At 38.2% G+C, this 21,088-nt stretch overlaps 1 protein-coding gene across 4 annotated transcripts in view; it reads left to right on the top strand.

The window, feature by feature from the left end:
* The window catches only part of FYB1 (FYN binding protein 1), a 212,381-nt gene that overhangs the window by 163,726 nt on the left and 27,567 nt on the right, over positions 1–21,088 (top strand). For 3 of the 4 annotated variants that reach the window (XM_069096197.1, XM_069096195.1, XM_069096196.1), the window contains exons 8-14: positions 1,223–1,382; positions 2,760–2,904; positions 14,399–14,421; positions 15,108–15,168; positions 17,738–17,875; positions 19,404–19,435; positions 20,236–20,302. In XM_069096197.1, the coding sequence (XP_068952298.1) occupies positions 1,223–1,382; positions 2,760–2,904; positions 14,399–14,421; positions 15,108–15,168; positions 17,738–17,875; positions 19,404–19,435; positions 20,236–20,302 (626 nt within the window). The remainder of the gene's footprint in view (positions 1–1,222; positions 1,383–2,759; positions 2,905–14,398; positions 14,422–15,107; positions 15,169–17,737; positions 17,876–19,403; positions 19,436–20,235; positions 20,303–21,088) is intronic. The other variant, XM_069096198.1, reaches the window with a different exon arrangement.

Raw genomic sequence — 21,088 nt, 5'->3', positions numbered from 1 at the left:
AAAAGCCCATACACAGGAATTCAAGTTTATCCACATGCTAAGCCCAGTGTTTGCCCTCAGAAGAAATAAGTGGGAGAATCTTAACTGATTCACATCTGAAAATCATTTTCAAGAGCCCTGGAGTTGGAGTATTGAACTTGGGGTCATGGGACTTGGGTTCAAAATCCCAATCTGTGACTTTCTACCTTTTACATTCCTGACCTGAGGATTTATCTGACCTCTGACCTTTGTCCTCTCTATGCTGCACTCTTTGAACCTTCATCTCACCTTCCTGTGTTCCTGACCTGCTCTGATCTCCAGTAACTGAAATCCCATATTATTCCCACAATCTGTGTGACCAGATAAATTAAGATGTGATTATTTGAATTGAAAACTGGATCATCATTTTATCACAAGATTCACCATAGGTGCTGAAATATTAGGAAGTCCTTCAGAGAGACATGACTTCAGAATGTTACCCAGCCCATTCTAATACTGGCAGGATGGCATCAAGCTATTCGGGATACCAGTAGGTATCTATTTCAAGCTTAGATGGGGGTACCTATCTACCTTTTCCAAATAGTTGCCAACTATAATAAGAGAACCCTTCCTTTCTGCATAGTCTGATCTTCCTCTGACATTTTCGGTACTACAATGAGGCAGTAGAATAATGAATGGGTTGAATATTTGGTGAAGTATAACTTCCTTCAGAAAGTGGGTAGAGCAAATGCCCATGAAGCCTCCAGTACTTTACATATGGGGTATCCCAAAAGCCTTAGTGAAGTTTTTTGTTATTAAAACTTAAATTTAGTTATTAAATATTTAGCTATTAAAGTTATTAGTGCTTATTAAAGTACTAGGACTTTGGGGACACTCTTTAGAGTAGAAGCTCATTAGAGGTTTAAATACACATTATTTTGCTTATTGATTGATGTTGGGATACTAAGCAGAATCCTTAGACCAATGGGTTCTTTTCAGTCACTAAGCAATATGACCTTGCTCTTTGGGCCAATTACATCCTGACCTGGTCCCCAATACCTTTTGCTCCTTAACCATTGCTGTACTCTAAATATCCCCTAGATAGGACCTCTGGTTATCGCTCTGGTTCAAGCAGATCAGATATGATAGATGGCAAAATCAGGTGTTTGCTGACAAGTGCTCCTCTTAGTACTAATTCAAATTCATTAAAGCCCTAAAACCTAAAAGAACGTGTGGACAACATGTTATTTCTTGTTCTTTGAAGCTAACAGGCCCTATTCAAGTCCTTCATCAAGCTAAGGCTTGTTGTGATGTCAAAGGAGGGAAGAACGAGCTGAGCGTCAGACAAGGAGAAGAAATTGAAATAATCCGCATCACGGACAACCCTGAAGGAAAATGGCTAGGCAGAACCTCCAGAGGTTCATGTGAGTCCAGACTTGCTCCTGATCCTCAAAATATCTTCCTTTTGTTGTTCTCTTGGCTCCGCTTTTTTCTCCATTGCACCAATTTGTCTAAGCTGTGTTTCTTTGCATTTTGCATATCAGCTATTCCTTTGAGCTCCAATTCTGCATCTGATTCTAGTCACGTATCCAAGTTATTGAATCATTCTTCAATCTTTGGGCACATGGTTTGTTTCAAGATTTTTCAAAGTGCTAAAAATAATACTGTTATAAATATTTGTGGAGAAACAGGTCCTCTCTTTTTGAGGGGTGGGGGGAGTGGGGAAACTGAACTTGAGATTTCATCTATTTAGAAAACACCCAATGAGGGACTTCTACAACCATTTCAGATCCTCCTTTGCAACTTAGAGTCTTAGAATGTTGCCCAGGGTACTGAGAGCCTAAGGGACAAGCAGAGTCTCACAGCCAGTACATAGAAGTGGGATTTGATCCCAAATCTTCCTGTACACTGTGCCATGCTTCTTCTCTCATCCTGCCCACTTGACACTAATCTCCTTAGGACCTAAACAAGAAGTGAGGAACCTGCAACCTTAAGGCCACATGTGGCCCTCTAGGTCCTCAAGTGTGGCCTTTTGACTGAATCCAAACTTCACAGAATACAGAACAATTCACCGAACTGAAGTTTGGATTCAGTCAAAGGGCCGTACTTGAGGATCTAGAGGGCCATATGTGGCCTCGAGGCTGCAGGTTCCCCACCCCTAAACCCCTTGCTAGGTCAGGAGGCAGCATGGTAGGATGAGAAGAACATAAGTTCGAGGGTCAGAAGACCCACTTCTGGTACTTAATACCTGTGTGACCTTAAGCAAACACTTATCCCTCCCTCAGCCTGGTTTCTTGCATGTAAAATAAAGGGGTTGGACTAGTAGCCCCTGTGATCTGAGTATTTTTACAACTTCCATTAAATCCATATTAATTTTCTTCTTATGAGAAAAAAATTCAGCGCTAGATGAAAATGTAGCACTTTTGGCACTTTGTAGGACAGGTTACTTATATCCTGGCATTAATTAAATTTCATAAGGACAAAGCTTTTAATCATTTTAGTTTAGTTTAGTTTAGTTTTTGGAGGGTGGAAAGCAGTGGTTAAGTGACTTGCTCAAGGTCACACAGCTAGTAAGTGTTAAGTGTCTGAGGCTGGATTTGAACTCAGGTCCTCCAGACTCCAGGGCCGGTGCTCTATCACCGGCCACCTGAATCATTTTAAGGAGAGCATCACAAAGGATGTATCTAAAAGAGAATCACAAAGCAGAGAAGTTGATGTGATAGGAAAGGTTTGGTATGGAAAGCATGTTACTTCCCAGATTGTAGCTTCTCAAACATGTTTCCCCCCCTACCAATCTATAGATGGCTATATTAAAACAACCGCAGTGGAGATCGACTATGATTCCTTGAAAAGAAAGAAAAATTCGATGAGCACTCTTCCCTCAAGACCCATCGAAAACGACCAAGAAGTATACGATGATGTTGCGGAACACAGCAGCATTAGCAGGTATGTTCATAAGCAAACGATGAAACTGCTAAGTTACTTCTGTCTGTCTGTCCTGGGGAAAATGCCGTCTTTTGTGTCTCCTGCTTTCTCTCATTATGCTGTCCTCCAACTAAACTAAAAATCATAAGAACTTTAAAAAAAAGTTATGATCTAATTATAACGAATTACACATTCATTTGTCATACTGTCATCTGCTTATGTTGACTTTTATTTGAAATAAGAAAACCTCTGACCAAATTACTAAGTTGGATGTACCAAAGTTGATCTTTCAATTATATTTGTCATGATGGGCTTTGGACTAAATGCTATGGCAGCTTTGTAAGTGGAATGCAGGCGCCATGGCTATGTAGACAACGCATGCTCCTTGGAATCAGAGGACTTGTGTTTGAATCTTGTCTCAGTACTTTGGGTTCAAAACCTATCTCTTTGTGTGTCTTTGGGCAAATCACATTACAGACCTTGGTTTCCTCCTCTGTGAAGGGATTGAACTAGATGGCATCTGTGGTCAATTCCTGACCTAACTCTATTATCCATGAGAATTTATTATTTGTATGACCACAAGGTGAGTCAATTAACCTCTCTGAAATTCAGTTTCCCCATCTATAAAAAGGGGGGGGGGGCTCATAATATTTTTCCTATTTGCCTCAAAGACTTGTGTGAAAAATATTTTGTAATTCTTAAAGTGCTACCTATGCATGAATTATTATCATCATTGTTATCACATCAATCAGTAAATGTTAAGCATACTATGTGCTGGTCATTATGCAGGGGCTACAGAGACATAAATGACCCAGTCCCTGACCTCAAGGAGTTTACATTCTATAGGAGGAGACAATATGTATGCATATGAGTGCATACAAACCACATGCAAAAAAAGACACAAGATAACTGGGGGAGAGGACTACTAGCAACTAGGGAAATTAGGAAAGACTTCCTGTAGGAAATGGTACTTGGCTGAGCCTTGAAGGAGTACAGGGATCCCTAAGGGATCAGTGAGGCGAAAATGCATTCCTGGCATAGGGAACAACCTGGGTAAAGGCCCACAGGTGGGAAATAGAATGTTGTGCATAAGGAACAGCAAGAAAATCAATCTGACTCATCCAAAGAGCATAAGAAGGGAAATGAATAATGTATCATATTCCTGAAAAGATAGCTTGGAGCCAGGTTGTGAAGGATTTTATATGTGGAACAGAGGAAATCTGTATGTGATCCTACAGGGAACAGGGGGGCTCTGAAATCAGTTCTGTACAGGGATAACACAGTAAGACTTGTGCTTTCGGAATATCACTGCAGCAGCTTTGTCTGACAGACTCATCATCTTGGCATAACTCAAATCTATCTTTCTTTCTCTCTCTCTCTCTCTTTCTTTGTTTTTTTCCTGCCTTACACTCCTTGCCCCTTTATTACATTGCTAATAAGTCAGTTCAGACCACTCACAGACACGCACACTGGTCCCCACTCCTTTTGACTTTCCTCTGCCAACCTACCAAGGGCAGGAGTGGGGACAAAAAGGTGGGAGGTGAGATAAGTCACAGGTTTCAACCTCAGGGAGGCAATCTTAGAATACCTGGGAAACTGATTCACTTGTACTGCCCTACCCCAGCCCTGACTTCTAGGCAGTGAGGGGAGGTTGGGAAAAGAGAAATCATCACAAATTTCCTCTGGTGGCAGCCACTCTGCAATTAGGAGGCATCACTTAAGGACAGGCTGGTATTCCCCACTGGGCTCAGGTGAGGGACTCTAAGTACCTAAGCCCCAAAACTTTATCAAGTGAAGGTCATAGTCAGCACAGCAGCCAGATAGGAGGCAATGGTTTAGAGAGGGGAATGATTGGCTACAGGGAAATTAATAATAATAATCTAAGTATTTTACAAATATTATCTCAATTGATTCTCACAGCAATCCTGGGAAGTAGGTGCTTCCCATTTTACAGATAAGGAAACTAAGGCAGAGGTTGTCATACAACTAGTAAGTATCTGAGGTCAGATCTTTCTAACTCAAGGCCCAACATTTTGTCCACTGTGCTACCTAGCTGTCTCATACAACAGTCCAGATGAGAGGGCCTGATCACTTAATAGGAGAGAAGAAGACCTGGACAGTGGGAGACTTGTGAAAGGAAAATAAGCAAGACTTGGCAGCTGATGGGATCTGTAAGGCAAGACAGTGTGAGGAGTCTGGGATAACTTGAAACTTGCAAACCTGAATGATTGGAAGGATGGTGGTGCCTCAAAAGTCAAGGACAGGAAAAAAAAAAAGTTCTACACTGCAGGGTCACTTTGGCCTTTTGAGCTTTGTCATCCCTCTAGAATTTTAAAGGGAAACTCACCAGATTGATATTTTTTTTCCCTCTTGGGTCACTCAGACCTACATGTTTTTAACAGTCCATTCTCAATGCCAGTTCTTTGTTGTATGCTTTGCTTCAATGACACCCTGAAGTGAATTTCTGCCATTTAACCAGTGACGCAGCTGACCAAAGTACTAGCGTCCTGCCTTTTGTGGGGCTGGCCCCTGTGTCTCCTGCAGCCGGAGGGAGAAGTTTCAACAGTTCTCTGAGATGTTGTCACATCTACCATTTAAAGTACTTCCCTATCCCTAAGAGAAGGAGCTCTGTCTGCACGCTTTGAGTTTGTGCATTTCCCCATTTTTTTTTTTTTTGGCAATGGGTGAAAAAATATGAAGCATCAGTAACCAATTTTAAAAAAATACAACACAAAACCACTAAGGGATCCTGGCAGAAACATGGACCTGGGATACGTCAGTTAACAGTTTCTCTAGAAATAAGTCTCCTGTAGAATTGTGATGCCTATTTTCAAATGTCTGCTTCAGGCTTTGGGCACCCTAGCTGCCAGGGGAAGTGGGGGGAGGCGGGGAAGGAGTTAAAGATGAAGCTTTAACATCAGCTGTAGAGCTGTCTAGTTAGAAGGTGCTGACAGACCTTATATCCCTCTACTAAGGCTGCCCTCTTCTCCCTACCCTCCACCTCACAATGAAGCTGGAAGCTTTGGTGGAGTACAAGCCAATTTAAGTGCAGGGGAAGAAAGGAGGTCCCTTGTCATTTCACTTGATGTCACTTCTTCCCTTTTTCTTCCTTTTTCCCTTTCATCTAACATCCTCCTCCCCAATTTTTCTTTCTTTTGGATCTAACAATTGGCAGTGTCACCTCAAGAAATTAATTCTACTTCAATGAGCCTCAGTTTTTTCATCTGAAAAATGGGAGTAATAATAATTGCATTACTTTGGGGGAATTGTGAGGAAAGTGTTATGTAAACAATAAAGCATTATATAATAATAATATATGTTTTATATAGCTCTTTACAATTTACAAAGCATGTTTCTTGTACTAGTCTATAAAGTAGGTAGAATAAATTATGTTATTGTGGGTTTGGTCCTTTAGGTTTGTTTTGTGTTTTTTTTTTTTTGGAGGGGTAAGGTGTAGAAGGGTTTGGTCTAGGTCTAAGATTTCTTTGGCATAGAAATTCCATTACCAATGAGAATCAGCAATTCATCTGTGACTTAGTCTTCGTTGCCTAGAAGTAGCTGAGAGAAGCTAAGGGATTTCCCCAAGATCACACTGCTGGTAAGTGTAAGAGGCAGAACTCAAATGCAGTGCTTCCTGACTCCTGCCCCACTGCCTTCTCTACTACAGCACACATTTTTCTTACTCCTTTCCTTATTCTTATCCCCATTCTTCTCCCCTTTACCTTTCCCTTCTTCTTCTCTTTCACCCTGTTCCTCTTTTCTTTATAATAATAATAGCAATAGGGGCATCTAGGAGGTGCAGTGAATAAAGCACTGGCCCTGGAGTCAGGAGGATCTGAGTTCAAATCCAGCCTCAGACACTTACCATTTACTGGCCGTGTAACCTGGGACAAGTCACTTTACCCCTATTGCCCTGCCTTCCCCCCTCCAAAAAAAAAAGCAAAATAATAACTAGCATTTATAAACACTCTAATGTACATTTATTTTCCCCTGTGATATTTCCACAAGAGAAAGTTACCCATTCAATTCAATCAAACAAGCATTCACTAATTGCCCATTATATTCTAGGGGCAGCTAGGTGGCCCCATAGTTCACAAAGTGCTGACCCTGGAGTCAGGAAGACTCATTTTCCTAAATTCAAATCTGACCTCCTAGCTGTGTGATCCTGGGCAAGTCACTTAACTGTGTTTGCCTCAGGTTCCCCATCTAGAAGAGGAAATGGCAAACCAATCCAGTAGCTTTGTAAAAAAAACAAAACAAAACAAAAAAACAACCCAAATGGGGTCACAAAGAGTGGGACATGACTGAACATTGTATTTGAGGCATTGCCTGTTCTATGTACTGGCAATACAGAAACAAAAATGAAAAAACATTCCTGCCCTCGAGGAATTTGCCATCTACTAATGATACAGCATATACACAGAATATAAAATAGAAAATAAATAATTTCTGGAGGGAGAGTATTAACAACTCAGAGTTTGGAAAGGACCTTTTATTTCCTCTCTATAATTTTTTGAAAGTATAAAATTATTGACAGTATAAAAGCAGAAGTTTTATAAAACGAGGAGTTCTGGTGTTCAAGGCAAATTTACTTCACATAAGAGGTCAATCTGTACTTACTGGTATAGTCAGGCCTAGAAGGGGGATAGCCTTTTGCTCAGTGGGTCTAGCCTGAGCTTCCACAGCATGGTCAAAAATCCTGACCCACAATCCCCTGACTGGAGATGGTGAAAGCAGCAGAAGAGCCAGGTTGGGATTATAGTAGAGGAATGCCACATTAGCAGTACTCTGGGAGATGGTCCCTGGAGGTGGTAGAGAGCTTTGAGAAATGGAAGCCATGGGCTAGCTAGAAGACCAAAAAGCACGTCCCATTCAATTGGGACACAATATGCTCTAAGTTCTAATGCAAGCCTGATAAAAGCTCAGAACCTTTAACAAGAGAGCAAAACTTAAAACTTCAGAAGATGGGTACCATCATTTAACTTAGTCTGTGTAGATGGTATTGTGATTCTTAGCGTCTTCTTCTTACCATTCTCCCTCCTTTACTATGGAAGCTAAAGTAGATCAAGGGACTATTTTGTATTTTTTTCAGTTTCATAGGTTACTATAGTGAAAAACAAAACAAAATTATCACGTGGCCCCCAGTCACCTAGGAATATATTTCATTCCTCAAGCTCTTTTATCGTGCATTATACTTGTCAAACCAATTCTCTGGCAGTTTTATCTTCTCTAGTGAATTGTCTCCTGACATATACCTTCTCTCTAACTTATGTTGATGAATCATCCTATATGTATCAGAATATTTGACATGTGTGCCAATTTTTTCAGACCTGTGAGTGGCCTTAGTAATAAGAAACACATTGGCCTGATATCATTGGTCAGTTTAGCAAAATTTGGCAGTTTAGTATCTCTAATAATTTCAGTTCTTTCAGAAACGATATGAACTACCACATACTTTTATTTTATTTTAAAAATTTCCCAACATGAATGTTTCATAGCCAAGTATCTGATTAGTGAGTATACTTTTATGTATAAAACTGATTTTTTGATGATTCCCCATATTTTCTAATTTTTAAAAATGTTTAAATAAGGACCTAATAAATAAAACTTGATTCCGCTACAAGAATTCATGAATAAATAGCAAATCTATTAGAAAAAGATATTGCTTTAAAGTAGAAGGCATTATTTAAACTTAGGTCATGCTCACCTGGGTACATTTTAAACCCTGAGGAATTCATGTAATTAAAAAAAATTGTTTCCTTCAGCAAAATAGTGTCCAAAGATTAAAGTGTCATTTAATTGACTTTGTCATTGATTTCTGTTTAATACTGTGTAAGTCACTATCCTTCAATATTGGAAGACAAAAGCCAGGTTTTATTTTGTTTTATTTTGCTACTGGAAGATCTATGGAATAAAAATAGGAATGTAGACCTGGAGTATGGAGGGCTCTTAGAATTATGTGTGGCTATGTGAGCATTGTCCTGTCATAGATCCATTTCACTATTAACAATAAAATGTTTTTGTTGTAGAGGTTGAGTCATATCCAGCTTTTGGTGATCCCATTTGGGGTTTTCCTAGAAAAGATACTAGAGTGGTTTGCCATTTCCTCCACCACCAGTTCAGGTCAGCACTTTCTCTGCAATTGACCAAAATTTCCTAAAGTAGAGATATCAAGCACTCAAGCAACTCACTACCATATAAAAATGTAATGTTCTAGCAGAGAAGGTAGTGCCCCTTCCCCTCCCCTTTCAATTTGAGTTTGAAATCACTGGCCTAAAGTGGTTAAATGACTTGCCAAAGGGTCACCAAACCAGTAAGTGTCACAAGCTAGACCTGAACTCATCTTCCTGAATCTGGAGCCAGTTCTCTCTCAACTACTTCAGGTGTTGGCAAACTATGGCCCATGGGTCAAATCCAGTCACTTATGGGTCTGATAACAACAAGTCACCTGCTAGCCATAGTTAGCTGATACCTGTACTATTTCATACTATTTCTCAATAGATATTAAATTCTCAAACTTGTGAACTGCAGAAATGGGTAGAACAAATCTGCCAGGACAAAGTATATTGTGAGTTCCAGATGAGGTAGGAGAATTGGCCTTCTCCATCTACTAGATGGAAACAAACAATGGATTTCCCATTTAAGTTTGCATTTCCCTCTTTAAGTTGCTGGAAAAAAGAAGAAAAAAGGAAATCAGCAAGGGATAAAGTAATAGTTTAATTTCACCTGAGAAAAACAAAAAATTTTATGTCATTCCACTTGTACAGAGACTTCCTAGCATAGTAACCAAGATCTTTACAGTTTACCAGTACTCCAAAATTCTGCTTTCAGTTCTCAATTCCATCAAAAGCCCATGAGAACTGATTAAATCATTTGGCGTCTGTCTGTGGTCAAATTTTATGCAAATGATATAGTGCATTTGATCATTCTACAAGTATTTATTGTATGTTCACCTTGTAAAAGCAAAGTATCTGCAGTTTAGTGGATGGTAAACTAGATTTGGAATTGAGGGAACTGGGTTCAAATCCAGCCTCTGAAATCCATAAGCAGTGTGATCTCTGAATCTCAGGTAACTCTCAAGACATAAGTTATAGACATGAAATCACAGAACCTTGGCATATTGACAGTATATAGAAGTCACTGGCCTGGAATGTCATTTGTCATTCTTGTTTAGTTGTGAAATTTCAGTCCTGTCCAACTCTTTGTGACCTCATTTGGGGTTTTCTTGGCAAAGATACTGTAGTGGTTTGCCATTCCTTCTCTAGCACATTTTATAGATAAGGAAACTGAGGCAAAGGGGGTTAAGTGACTTGCCCAGAGTCACACACTAGTAAATTTCTGACGCCACATTGAACTTTGGAAGATGAGTTACCTGGCACCCTATCCAATGGGCTACCTGGCTTTAAAAAAAAAAGAAAAGAATGTTGTCCTTTTCTTCCCCTAAAATTTACAAACTCTAAATACAATGCATATACAAAGCAGAATGGGAAAAGAGAGATAAATGCATGTGAAGCTTTGACTCTGTACCATGTATTGTTTGCTTCTCCCTCAAAGTACCTCTAATACAGATAATACCATGTAGCAAACATGTAACAGGGTTGCTATTGAGATGGAGCATGGGGCTGGGAGGGGAGATTTTCAGAGACATATAGCAAACAATGGGGAGAAGAAATAGAGGAACCTACTCATTGAGTCCCCTCCTTGCTTCTTTTGATGCTTATCAATAACAGTAATCCTGGGGAAATTTATGGCTTCATAAATCGATCTGTGATTATAGCTCTCCCTCTTTCTCTCTCTCTCTCTCCCTCTCCCACCCCTTTTCTTCTCTATTCTTCCCTTCCCTTCTCCCTCCTTTTATTTCTCCTGTTCAATACTTCAGGTTTGCTTAGAAAATTGTTGCAGGCAAAAACTCCTGGGCTTGCAAGTTCGGCTGAGGACATGGTGCTGCCTTCCCTCTCGCGCCCCCTGCTGGGAAGAGTAGGAGAAGAAGAGCCACATCTTTCCCAGTTATTTTCCCTAAATAATATCAACCCAAACTAAGATTAACACTGAGTTTTGGGGTTTTGTTTAGTCTTTATCTTAAAAAAAAAATCTAGCCATGGGTTAAATCATGACACACACAAAAAAAAGGATACACAGGTAGAAGGAGAAGCATGAAAGGCTGAACAGCACAGTCCATGAAAAACATAATAGGAAGCCCAAACGTTCTGACTTCAGGGGCAGGAAATGGTGCCTAATGAACTAAAGCACCTCATGGTCCTCACCTCTCCCTTCCCACCAGCATCAGTCACTCAGATTACAGCAATTATCACTCATCTCAGTCTCTCTGAATAAAAGATCTGGAATACAACAAGCCTGGGTGCCAGCATCTCTCCACATATTCCCAAGAAAAAGGACATATGTCTGACACTCTTACCCTGCTCCCCCCTCCTTCCCTAGTCCTCTCCCAGAATTCTCCAGGAACAAAACAGCTCATGAATAGAGCCACGAGCTCCCCAGAAGCCTTCACACATAGCTATTCCAGGCATTCTTGCTCCAAAACATCCATTGCTAGGGAACTTTGGAGTGGTTGTAGATCACAAGAAAAGGTTATATATACAACAAACATGTTATTTTCCAAACTATGCTGTTTATTTCCCACTGACCTTACTTCTGTCCTCTTTTAGACCTTTAAAAATGCTTTAGTGACCCTCTTTTCTTACTTTTTTTCCCATTTGGTAACTCTGCTGCTAACTCTCCCTCTTCTCCCCGCCTCCAACCATCTCCCACTGAAAGATGGAAAAACAAAATCTTTGTACCAAATGTGCAGAGTAAAGCAAAAGAACTCCCCACATTGGCCGTGTTCAAAAATAAGTCTCCTATACCTTGAGTATATCGCCTCCCTGTCAAGAGATAAGTAGCAAATTTCATCACCTGGGCTCATGATTGGCTAATTCACTGCTTAAGTCTTTTGAATTGTTTTTCTTTATACTGTTATTTTCCTATAAAAACTGTTCTTCCTAGTTTCAGACTTTTTTTTCTTATCTTTTTTGTAATTGTATCAGCAAGCACCCTAATATACCCAGGATGGCTGCTAGCACAGGTTCTTTGATCTGCTTTTCTAAAAGAAAGCAACTCAAAAGGGGTTAACAATCTTAGTTTAATCAAACATATACATATATATGTATGATATGTACATATATATATATATATATACATATACACACACCATCCACTTAATTCAGGGGGAAAAGTCAGCACCATAAACTTCAGAAAATACAACAGAAATTACAAGCAGACAAAAAATACAGAGAAAATAACACAATTCAACAAATCAACAGACAGGACTTCTAATTGTCTGTCCATTACATATATACAGTGTTAGTTACCAGAGAGAGAAGCACCAACATCTGGGTTTTCAAAGCCAGGGGGATCATCTGCCCAGAGTCTTATCTGGTCAAATCACACAACTCTTCCCTTAAGAGAACCCCAAAGCAAACTCTCACCTCGGGGTGTACATATATAGCCTTCTCCAGGGTCAGTGAACATCACAACCTTTTTGACCCACTGCCTAATTACAAAGTATGAAAAGATATGTGCCTTCCTGAAAAACAAGCCTCCCCTAAGCAAGCTTCTCTTGTTGGGCTCCAAGTAAGGGGCAGGGAAGATCTTCAAATTCGCTTACCATTACAGTAATTTATTACAGGATAATGATTCTCCTTTGTTTTATATACCATGACTTATTCAGCCATTCCCCAATTGATGGGCACCCCCTTAGTTTTGAATTCTTTGACATGAGAGCCGCTATAAATATTTTATACAAATAAGACCTTTTTTTTATTTCTATGAAATATAGGCCTAGTGATATCACTGAGTCAAAGGGTATGAACAGTTTAGTGACTTATGAGGTATAATTATAAATTGCTTTCCAGAATGACCATTACAATTCACAGCTCCACCAACAGTATTAGAGTTCCTGTTTTCTCAAAGCCCCTCCAACAACTGTCATTTTCCCTTTTATGTCATTTTCCCCCCAATCTTATAGTTGTGAGATAGAAGCCCAAAGTTCTTTTAATTTATATTTCTCTAATTATTAGTGATTTGGAGCATTTTTATATATGTCTGTATATAGGTTGGGTTTTTTCCTCTGAACACTGCCTGTTCATATACTTTGACCATTTATTATCTGGGGAATGGCTCATGTTCTTATACATTTGAATACACATACACACAGATGCTGGAGATGAGAACTTTATTAGATAAAAATGCTGCAAATATTTTCCCCCCAGTTAACTATTAATTTAACTCCATTAATTTTGTTTGTGCAAACTTTCCAATTTTATGTAATCAAAATTGTTCATTTTATCTTCTATGATCCTCTCTACCACTAGATTTATATGAATTCTTGGGAAAACTTTTAAATAGAGGCAGCCTGTTATAAGAACATCTTAGCTGAATGCATTAAATTAGGCTGATTTGCCCTGATTCTCAATTTGACTCCTACAACTCTTGAATCACTTAAAATATTAATTTTTATTGTGACATATTAAACATAGAATTCAGTTTTGAATTAAAGAATTGAAATTCTATATGACTGCTAGGAAAAATAATGCTTTCATGGTATTTTTATATGCTCTGTTGCTAGGACAAGTCACGCTAAAAAAAAAATTGCCTGAACAAATTAGAAGTAAATGGAATTGTTCTTTGTCCTTCATTTTCAAAGGGGGCCAATAACACCATTGGCAATGTTCTGACTTGTGTGTGAACTGGATTTAAGTGCTACAGAGTTAAACAAAATCATTAGCTTCACTCTTTCTTCCTGAATCATGGAAGTACAGTAGTAAGACAAAAGTCAAGATGAATGACAATGACCAGGGGTGTGGTGGATGATTTTGGCATTGATACCAGACTAGGCTCTAAGTTCCACTGTGCCTGTTCTAGTCACCTTCATGGTTTTTGGAACAAATTATTCTCATTTGCCCATTTTGCCAGGGAAAATTTTCACATGCTTGGGATAGACATTCTTCTAACTCACTAAGGGGTTTGAGGCCCGAGGTTACCCTCTATCTGGTTTAGCCCATTTGCTGAGACAGTAAACTGAGGTGTGGCCACTGTTAGGCATACTACAATTTCTTGGAGCCACAAGTGAGAGTTGGGTGAATCAGGTGGACACCAAAGGTAGATGAGCAGCCCTGAAAAGGGCTCAGCAATCCCTCAAACCAAAGGTGCTAGGCCTCCCTGAACACCCTATGCACCCCAGAGGCAAATGGAATACTATTGCATTGAATGCCACATCTTGAACTAAAACCTACTGGGATTCATATTTTATTTCCTTCATGGCTATTGATTTGCCAGTGTGAGGAACAATGATTTCTCCCTATTTCGTATGACAGTAATACTGACTTTCATTCATCTAGAATATACCATCTAAAGCTCATAAGTAATGTTTCCATCTCTTTTTTTATATGAGATTGCTTTATATTTGGAAGATAACTATTTCACCAACTAACTCAAATTATCTTTTTTTTTTTTTCAGCCATAGTCAAAGTGGAAGTGGAGGTAAGATGAATATTTTTATTGGTCATTTCTTTTGTAGTATACCACCTGTACTTAAAGAAACTATTAGTATTCAGTTTCCACTTCTGGGATCCCACAAATCACTTAACTTCTCAGAGCCTGTTTTTTCAACAGAAAAATAAGGATAATAATACATATATTATCTGCCTTACAAGGCTGTTGTAAAACTACATTGCTATGATACATGTAAAGTGTTATATACATATGAACTAATATTGCTTCCAAACTAGTTAAGTTATAGCTAAATTTACTTGTACTCCCTATTTGAGAGTTAAAAGCAATAGGAAATAGTGAAATATATGAAAATTTTAGACGTAGACATAAACATTGCTTACAGTCAATTTCTTATCAAAGCTTTGGTAAAAGTTTTAATATGAAGACAGGGTCCTGACCTATGATTTCATTGGCCGAGGGAACTCCCAAGTGAGACAATCCCTCCACCAATGCAGGTTAGTATCTCCTCTGCCATTTAGAGTCCCAAAGAGTTTCCTAGAGCACCAAAAGATTAAATGATTTGTGCAGACACACAAAACATATCAGAAACAGGACTTGAATTGAATCTTCCTTAGTTTGAAACTAGTCTTACGTGCTCTACCACTCTGACTCTTAATATAAATGATTTTTTTTTTAATTAACAAGAGCTTTTTTTTCCTGCCATCAAAATCAAGGAATGTTCCCAACTCAGGATGATGAAATTTATGATGGTGTTGACGAAGAAGATGATAATGGGTAAGTGCATGAAATTTGTCATTTGTCTTTCTCACTGAGAATTGTAACATTTAAAAAAATAATTATTCTTGTTATTCCATTAATATGAAGGCGACAAAAGAATAGACATTATGTGATGAAGGAACAATTATTTAAATATATTAACTGAAGAGAACTGACATTTTTACATTCATCAGTAGGAGTAAATCAGATACTGTAATTATACTAGACTTCCATTAGAATTGTCTTTTCTATTTAGGGGACTTCAGAAAGAACACAGAAGAAGTGAGAAGAGAGATAAAGGAGAGCAATAAGTATTATTACATGCATTTAAGTCAGTGACAATTTATTTTGCACATAATGTGTGCAAAAATAAACCTAGTCAACTAGAAATACAGAAGTAATTACAATCTAAAATAGTAATTCTCAAACTTTTGGGTCTCAGGACCCTTTTGCACTCCTAAAATTATTGAAGACTCTTCTAAAGAGCTTTTATTTATATAGGTTTTATCTATCAATAGGGCAGCTAAGTGCAGGGGATAGAGGACTGGTTCTAGAGTTCAATCTGACTTCAGATACTTACTAGGTGTGTGACCCTGAGCAAATCACTTAATCCTGTTTGCCTCAGTTTCCTTATCTGTAAAATTAGTCGGAGAAGAAAATGGCAAACCACTCTAGTATCTCTACCAAGAAAACCCCAGATGGGGTGATGAAGAGCCAGACAAGACTGAAAAATGACTGGACAAATATCAATATTCACTGTATTCGAAATTAAATTATCTTAATATTATTATCAAAATATTTTTTTATCTTGAGGAGCCTTCGAAAGGGACTGAGAGATTCCCAGGAAGTCCTGGGGCCACATTTTGAGAACTATTGACTCCTAAAGAACATGCAAGACTATGTTCTTAAGGTCCTCACTGTATATAGGGGGAAGTAGAAAAAGATATGTACACAAATAACTATGAAGAAATTTGAGAAAGAAAGTGTGGTATAGTGGAAAGAACATTGGCTCTGGATTTAAAGGACCTGGATTCAACTCTTGCTTGTGGTGCTTACTTCTTGTGTGACCTTGGATAAGTTAAAGTCCCTTGTGCCTCAGTTTCCTCATCTGTTAAAAATGAGGAAGTTGAACTTGATGGCTTCTGAGGTGCATACCAGCTCTACCCAGCTCCATGAACGTCATAACCCCATAAGATGACTTTTATCTGTGAGGAGGAAGTGACATCTGGGTCAAAGAAGGCTTCAGAGAGCTGGGTTTGGAAGAGCAAGACTTCAACAGCCAGAGATTAATTGAGAATGGGATCTAAGGGGAGGGAGTGAGGGAAATCCATTTTAGAGAAAGGGAACAGATAAGCTAGGGACATCAGAGACTTGATAAATGGAAAGTAGTCATTTTTTTTTCCAAAAGAATTTAGTCACTAATTTGTTATTTTTCATGAATCATCTAAAAGTCTGAATAGTGTCATAAAGATCATTGTAAAATGGGAAGAATGTAGCACAAGTAAGTTAAATATATTTGTGGTATTTGTGATGTAGATAACATGTAATAATGAACTATTCCTGAGTTTTAATCCTCTTTTTAAATGATTTAAGTTGAGAAGTCAAAAATTTAGAGCTAAAAAGGACCTTGGAAATCATCCATTCCAATACCCTCATTTTACATTTGAGGAAACTGAGACCCAGGGAAGATGAAGTGAATGACAACCTATGAACTATTGACTTTACATGACAGAGCAAATCAATAAATAGATATTTAAAACTTGACCTAATTTCATGTTTTGAAAACCAGAAGAAAACTCTGTGAATAGGCAGAGTTGACAACACAGCTGGGAGCAACTCCCAAGCAAAATTCATCAAAGAAACCCCATTTTAAGGACTTGCCACAAAATGGACCTGGAAGGTCTCTTTTCTGTCTTTCTTTTTTTTTTTCTTTTATAAAGATACTAGGGTATGTATAGATTTTTGGCTTGGATATAATTAAGCCCTAAATTAGGATTTTTTTTCAACTAATTCCAAAATTACAGTAAAAGCAGATGCATATTTTAAACTAATACAACATCAGCCAGTTTTAGTTCTTTAGTTCCATTTATAAAAAACAATGCTATTCTAAAAAAGTATATATGTCCCTCTTTTTAGTAATTATTTTCTTTGGTCTTCAAGATAATTATGACAGAATGGAAAAAGCTTGTATTCAGAGTCTGAAGAGCCAATTTTGAATCCTGAGTCTGCTACATACCACTTGTAGTGTTCTTGGTCAAGTCATTTCACTTCTGTGAGAGATAGTTTCTCCATCTGTAAAATGAGAGAGTTAGACTAAACTATCATCAAGGTCATTTCCGGCTCTAAGTGCCATGTTAAGGAGTACATGAGTCACATGAATGTATGAAAGAAATTATACCTTGCCCAAGGCTTTTGGAATGTTTATAGTCAAAGGAAATATATAAATCCAAAGATATTATGGATTGTTTGCTGTCTGAATTTTGACCCATTCTCAATAAAGTATGAATGATGCAGGCATCTGAATGTCAACTCAAACATCTTTACAGTTCAATGATTGCATTCTGATCAATGCATGCATGCTCCAAAGCTCCACGCTACAGGGCGAAGAGAAGAGTAATTCATGGACCTGGGGGATTTTGAAGATGTTAAAGGGAAAAGATGGCAAAAAGAAAAGTATACGAAAGAAATCTAAAGACACTGAGTCAGACAGTAACGAAGACATAGTGTAAGAGTCAGCCAACCACGTGCCATGCACAGTAATGACACTAATATTAATCCAATGACTACTAATATTTTTATAACTAAGTAACCACATAAGCAAATTGTTTTTGATAAACCAATTTCTTAACATCCTCTCTGTAATTAATCATCACCATATTCTTATTATTTTTTTCTTTCACTTATAAGTTCACTCAACTAAGGGACTGAATTTTTACAAAATACATTTTGCTTTCCCAACACACACTAAGAGTATACATTCAAACAGCTCATTTTTACATTGTGTGCACAGCTAAGGCACAATAGCATAAGGGCATATGTCATTATTTAAGTAATGAACTGATTGCTTTTAGATTGAGCACAAGAGAACATGCTCTCTTTCAGACATTAACTCCCTAGTTATGTATGAAATAAATAATTCAATCTGGGACATTTTTATTGACTACTAAGCAGTGAACCACATGCCACAATAAAGAATATCACATTTAAAAACACTCAGAACCTCAGCTTTTATTACTCTTTAAATTATCTATTTCTTCAGTGCTGTACTTTAGATAAAAGCTATAAGGCTTTATAGTAATAAAAAACAAAGAGCTGGAGTTCTTTCCCCCATTTCCCTCTGAATTTAAAGATGATAAACAGTGTCCCCTTGTAAGGAAAACCTTTATTTCAAAGGTTTCAAATGGATTTACCATATACATTTCAAAAACCTAGTCAGTCTTCCAAGGCAATTCATTACATATAACCAGGAAATTGGTTTTGGAATTTCTATCAGAAACAATAGTTCATCACTTTGATAAACAGGACACTTAAAATTTCTAGGAAGAAATGAAAAGAAACCATCTCTACACAACACCACTTTAGAATAAATCACATTGCAGGAGGTATTACTCTATCATTTAACCACTTTAATAATGATTTCATATCACTTTTAAATGCATGATCTCACACTGAGTAAAATGGACATTCCCCTCTCAGTCACCATTTTTCCTGTATTGTGCCAAAGAACTGATATACATGTGGTAAGAAATACTTGTGTTATTTCTGTTGATTTGAAATTCTGCTTTTTATAGTTCCAAGCAATTTTGAACCAGAGTCATTGGATGATGGTCAAATTGGAACTGGACCAACAGATTTAGTCAACTCAATTTGCCGTAGTCATCCATGTGGCTAAGTAGTTTAGTGACAACCTGGCAGTACTACTCTCTTTAGTCATGACATATTACCTTGCCTTCTCATTCCGTGAACCAGTTTTATTTATTTTTACTCAACTTACTTGGCCAGTCATCTATACGTGAACTTGATGATGTCTTATTTATCTTGGTTCAATGCAGACTTGCAAATGAAACCCAAGTTTCATGGTAAAGGCTAGGTCTCATTGGAGAAATGGAAGATGAGAGGGGAATGACAATCAATCAATTAATTAACTACTGAAAGCCTCCTGGCTATCACTTATTCACATCTATTCTAAATAATAAGAAAACATTTGAATTCACATGGTAATATGATTGTAACTACTTTTATTTTTTTTCCAGTTTCCTTTCTCCCCCCAAGCAGCCTGGATTGGGTAAGTAGAGATGATATATTATTCATCTTGTTTCTTGTTCCATGATGTAGCTCTGAATGACAGCTCTGAACTGAGAGGAGTAAACTTGGGTTCTAATCCTGGCTCTGCCAAGACACATTGTTTGACCTTTAAGCCAAGTGTCCTTTATCCTCCCTTGGCCAGTTTCTGCATCAGTTAATTAAGTCAGTTGGACTACATATATCTCAGAGATACTCCCCAGTTCTAAAACTATGATTTTTGGTCTGTGCTCATGTATGTGTTATAAAAAGTACTACTTTAAGTGAATAAATGAATGGATGCATGGGTAGATAAATGAATGAATGAGAAAGCATTTTTAAGGCTTTATTACATGCCAAAGACTGTGTTAAGTACTGGGAATAAAAATAGGGAAAGCTAGACGGTCTCAGCTTTTAAGGAGCTCACACCCTAATTGAAAGAGATAGTCTATAAAGGAAATTCCAGCTGCAGAACAAATGGAGAGGCCTAGAAGTCCTGAAGATTCAATGAGAAGGAGGATAGCAAGGCCCAAGGGTCCTTGGGTTATACCAAGAGTCAATGCCAGGACTTCAGGATATAGAGACAGGACAGATGATAAGGCCTGGTGGTCCTTCATCTCATGGGAAGGCATAGAGCTATTGCTACCCAACTCATCTAAACCTTGTAACACCCAAGTGACTCTAGGGAGGCAGAGGACAGGAAAGGCAGAGGGTTCCTGGGACTAGCCCAGGGAGAAGGTGAGGAGGAAATGCAAAGATGGGAAAGAATTAGCATAACTTACAGCATTCTTGCTTTTTCTCCAGATGTAGGAGATGAAGTCTATGATGATGTGGATGCATCTGACTTCCCTGCTCCGCCCATAGAAGTCAGGTAAGAGAAACAAGTTTTCTAGTTCTATTGCCTATCAAATTCAAAAAAATACAGGGTAAAACAAAAAGTCTTTGTGATGTTTTAAGCTATTAAAGCTCATTTAATTAAATTAATAAGGGAAAAATTAGGCTAGAATCTAAGAAAAATTTGAAGAAAATAGCATTAGTCATTGGAGTAAGATTTCCATTGGAAGTGAAATCAATATTCTAATTTCACTACTTTATGCAGCTGTAGGTAACATGTAGAAGAGGCCCATGGTACTAGATTAACCATTTATTGTACAGAAACTAATCCAAAACTATTAAAGCTTTAAGCTGCACCAAGACATTTGGGATACCCAAAATGGGACACTGTAGTGTAAAAGTAGAGGACACCACAAATATTAGATTTATTCCTTTCACCTAAATGTATCAGCTGTGTTCTTATTACTATTTTACTTACTGTGTTCCTGCCCTTGTTAGGTTTTCCCTTTAGCTTCCTTCTTGCTCTGCTGCCTCTCCTCACCTGCCATTTATGTTCCCAGTTCCTGAATAGTCCTATCTGTCCCCCCGCCTTAATACAACCTACCTAGCATTACATTTGCAGGGCCTGATGTGTCCTATCCACCCATCTCTCTCACTTTCATTTTGTTCTATTCTCTAACCCACTCTGTAATTTACAACTCAGCACTTGGTCAGCCTATTCAAGCTCCCACCATAACTCAATCCCACAAGCAGATTCTTTCCTTCCTTCCTTCCTTCCTTCCTTCCTTCCTTCCTTCCTTCCTTCCTTCCTTCCTTCCTTCCT

This window comes from Petaurus breviceps, unplaced genomic scaffold (genome assembly GCF_028583685.1).
Source record: "Petaurus breviceps papuanus isolate PSGF00001 unplaced genomic scaffold, PetGlider_PUasm1.0 229, whole genome shotgun sequence".
NCBI classification, from domain to species: Eukaryota; Metazoa; Chordata; class Mammalia; order Diprotodontia; family Petauridae; genus Petaurus; species Petaurus breviceps.
The sequence above is the reverse complement of the archived record's forward strand: the minus strand, read 5'-3'. Positions and strand labels throughout refer to the sequence as shown.